At 43.3% G+C, this 3,778-nt stretch overlaps 1 protein-coding gene across 1 annotated transcript in view; it reads left to right on the top strand.

Annotated features, from left to right (window-relative positions):
* The first annotated feature begins 339 nt into the window (after positions 1 to 339).
* Positions 340 to 3,778, top strand: part of Tnfsf8 (TNF superfamily member 8) — a 23,221-nt gene continuing 19,782 nt past the window's right edge. The window contains exon 1 of the mRNA XM_055611545.1: positions 340 to 549. Coding sequence (XP_055467520.1) covers positions 340 to 549 — 210 coding nt within the window. The remainder of the gene's footprint in view (positions 550 to 3,778) is intronic.

Here is a 3,778-nt window from a genome sequence, read left to right as displayed (position 1 = left end):
GTGGCTGAGCTAAAGGAAACAGGAGTGGTTGGTGCACGCACATGCGGAACTGCCTCCTTCCTACCGCCCGCTGACATCAGCCATCATCTCTCGCTACAATTTCTCTACACTCAAATTAATCCCAGGCGGTGAAAATATGAACCTTTCCCCCACCCTTGCAGCCACCCTTCGCCTCACGCCCCCAGAGAAGAGTTTCTCCATCCGGCAACTGGTGAAGGCTTTTTTCCAAATCACATGATCCAGGATGCAGGGGGAAAATCCTTGTTGGAACAGAGCTGGGTGCAGAATCGAGGCAGATGAGGAGAGATAAGGTGTGATGTGGAGCAGACTATATAAAGCATGGAGCCAGGGCTGCAGCAAGCAGGCAGCCGTGGGGAGCCTTCCCCTGACCCAGCCATGCACGTGCCGCCCAGCTCGGTAGCTAGTCCCTGGAGAAGCACAGGTCCCTGGAGAACCGCAAGCCGCAGCTACTTCTGCCTCAGCACCACGGCATTCGTGTGCCTTGTCGTCGCAGTGGCTATCATCCTGGTCCTGGTAGTCCAGAAGAAGGTGAGTAAACTTCGCTGCTTCCCTTTTGTTTTCTTCTTTATTATCTATGTCTCCTGGAGAACAGCTATGCGAGCTAATTAATAGTTTAATTGGGAGCAAAAATAAATAAAACTATGCATATAAAGAATGTAATATCAGACAAAAGGGAGAAAGAAATAGAAGTGAACTTTATATACTCATTTGGAATTTTTAAGAGGAATGTAATTGGACATGAGCTCAAAATTTTCCAGATATACTTGAGCCAAAAGAGCAGAGAGGAGCTGCTGACCTTGAGAAATTACGATTTCAGTTCAGTGGGGCCAGAGCCTCACAGAATGGAGGGAGGCAGCCACAGTCAGCCTTGGTGCATATATGTATCCTCCCTGTAAAGCTTTCAGTCTAATTCTAAGGCTGTGTCCTTAATCCATGCTCTCAGAGTATCTGAGGCCTCTCTGTTGCCAAGAGTTTGTTGTTGCTGTTGGTTTTTTGTTGTTGTTGTTTGTTTTTAGCAAGGAGCTAAGTTTCAAAGAGTGTAGTATTAAAAAAAAGAAGAAGAAAAGTAAAAAGGAAGAGAAGCCAAGGCTCCCCAGAGCTCTGGGTATTTCAAAGTTAAAACCCATAAAAGAAATCGAAAGCTTCCTCACAAGCTTTGAAGACCTCAGGGTGTTGAAAGAGATTGAGCTGAAGGACAGAAAGTAGCAATGTTTTTTTCACTTGTACCGTCTGAGGTACACATACAACATGTAAGGCCAGACTGTCTTGGGAGTTTTACTTCGTTTGAAATAAGGAGTAAGATAGAAGACCTGAAGGAGAAAACCAAAATGTAGTTTAGAAAAGTAGCATTAAGAGAGAACCGTTAAAAAGCACCTAGGGTGTAGGATCAGCTCACAAGACTCACAGGCATGGGGTGAGAGAGAGTCATGGTGATATGGATACTGTATGAATTGTAGCCACATATACAACACCCTGCCCAAGTGTGAATGCATCTATTATTATTTCATAATTCTCACTTGTCGTCATATTATAATCTCCTGGGTTTTCTTGGTTTTCTGTCAGTTGTCTTTGACCACAGGCTCTGCAATTAAATAGATGCTGAGAGAAACTAGGGCCTTCCAAGTGTCATCAAGTACTGAAATTTAAAGGAAGCTTTAGAGCTCCTTCCTCCAGGAGAGTGTAAGGAGGGGTTGTTCACACTTGGCTGTCAGAGCTGGTAGGAATCATCATTTAAGGGGATCATCTGCAACCACTAAGAATGACTCTTTAGACAAACCTCTGTGCACCTTTTCTTCTGTGTACAACCTCCACTTTCTGTCACTGTGATGTGCCAGAACTGTGTTGTTTCGCAGCAATGGCCAGTAAGATAGATGGGAGTGGCCATAAGGAACTCTTCAGATGAAGGATACATGCAGAACTGCTGGATGTGAGGAAGAAACCAAGAAGGGGAAGGATGGTAGCAGAACCAGTTCCAATCAGCTGTTGAAATGATTCCTCCTGTGCAAGCTGATGAACCTTTTCTGCCATGTTTCTGCAGATGCAGAAAACGAAGCACAGATAGGGGACAGGGCATCAAGTCAATCACCCTAAGCAAGGAGTACAGTGGGGGCTGCTTGGTTGTTTTTGGTTGCTCTCTGAGAAAGTTGTTCCCTTGGCTTGCACAGATGGTGACGGAAACTTGAAGAACCAGTTTCCCATTCTTCTCCTCAATGATTTGACCACTGCTGTATCTATTTCTTTGACTGACCTCATTACCTGGGTATGGAAAGCCACTTTTCACAGTCTGTGTCTGCATTTTGGTATGCTGTGATCTCTTAAATGCTGGGAACTTGCTCACAGCTAGGGCTTTCCATTTTTCCATTTTTTTTCCATTTCCATGGCTTTAATAGCCATGATATAAAGAATCTAATGCTTTGCACATATCATTTCTAGTACATTCTCAAGAATTAATTGAGGCAAGAGCTAGGGAAATGTATATTCCCCTGGCTCTGGGTCATCAGGAGAACAGCAGGTAAGAAGAGAGATAGGGACTGTTTCTAACAGGTGAACTTGGCAACTGAACAGGCTCAGGGAGAACCTGTCAAAAAAACAAAAAGAGGGTCCAAGGCGTTCAGCGCACATCTTAGTACCAAACATGGAATGGGCAATGAACACACAGTATCCTCTGCGAATCACGGATACCTGGTGGGGAACTGGGACAATTACATTACTTTTCCATACAGGACCGCCTTGAGATCACCAGTGAAGGAGTGTTTTCCCAGCAGACTGGAGAAAAACATCACTGGAAACCAGAGTGTCTGGTCAGAGTGAGAAATATGAATACTTTTATGGAAGTGAAAGAGGTGAGAAGAGTGACCTCACCTGGACAATGGCAGAGTTTGAGAAAAGAGATGGAGAAAGGGGCAGTTAGCCATGTCAGGAAAATCAGCCAGGATCCTTGGGACTTGGCTAGAAGAACAAATGACTCCAAGTAAATACTCCATAGAAGAGACAAGATGGAAATAAAGGTATCAGTCTCAGTATTTACTAAGCATCTGCTTAGTACAGGACATTGCTGTAGACACTAGGTATATTCTCCTAAGAAAACCATTAGCAAAGCCCCTTTCCATGTATTGTTTATACAGCTTCCTATTGATGTCATTGAATTCTTCTGCGATAACTGTACTTTTCTTCACATTTAAGCCAAAAATATTTAGTATGAAATATATCAAATTGCTTGGGAAACTAACCAACAAATAAGGGGAAAGAAACTAGAAGTTTATCACACCTTGTCTTCCCAGCAACAACCCGTCTTTGCTGAGAGAGGCACCATGAGCAGAGTCCTGTGTGTTCTTAAATAAATCTGAGCATCTGCAAATACATAGCACACAGACATCATGGCTAACTTGACCTCAGTCACTTGGTGCTCTGCCTTGGAGATCCTCTCAGGTTATGTGGAAGTCTGTTTTGTGACACTGTAGAGTCATATCTTATCCTGTTGTGCTGATGCTTCATGATTTGTCTGGACCTTGTAGGGGGCTGTTAAATTTCTCTCTAGGATGTTTCACCCTTTGTGCATGCTTACAAGCAGATATGTATAAATAAAGCCCTAAAAATGGAGATAGAATGTCTATTTTTCACTTGAATAAATGTTGTCTATCAGCCTCCACAGAGATGGTACCACCTTGAGGAAGGAAAGGTCTACCATCAAAGGCATATCTCTTTACATCAAGAAAGAAAGAAAGAAAGAAAGAAAGAAAGAAAGAAAGAAAGAAAG

This window comes from Psammomys obesus, unplaced genomic scaffold (genome assembly GCF_907164565.1).
Source record: "Psammomys obesus unplaced genomic scaffold, mPsaObe1.curated_primary_1811, whole genome shotgun sequence".
In the NCBI taxonomy this organism is placed as follows: Eukaryota; Metazoa; Chordata; class Mammalia; order Rodentia; family Muridae; genus Psammomys; species Psammomys obesus.
Note: the sequence above shows the minus strand (reverse complement) of the source record. Positions and strands in the feature narration are given on the sequence as shown.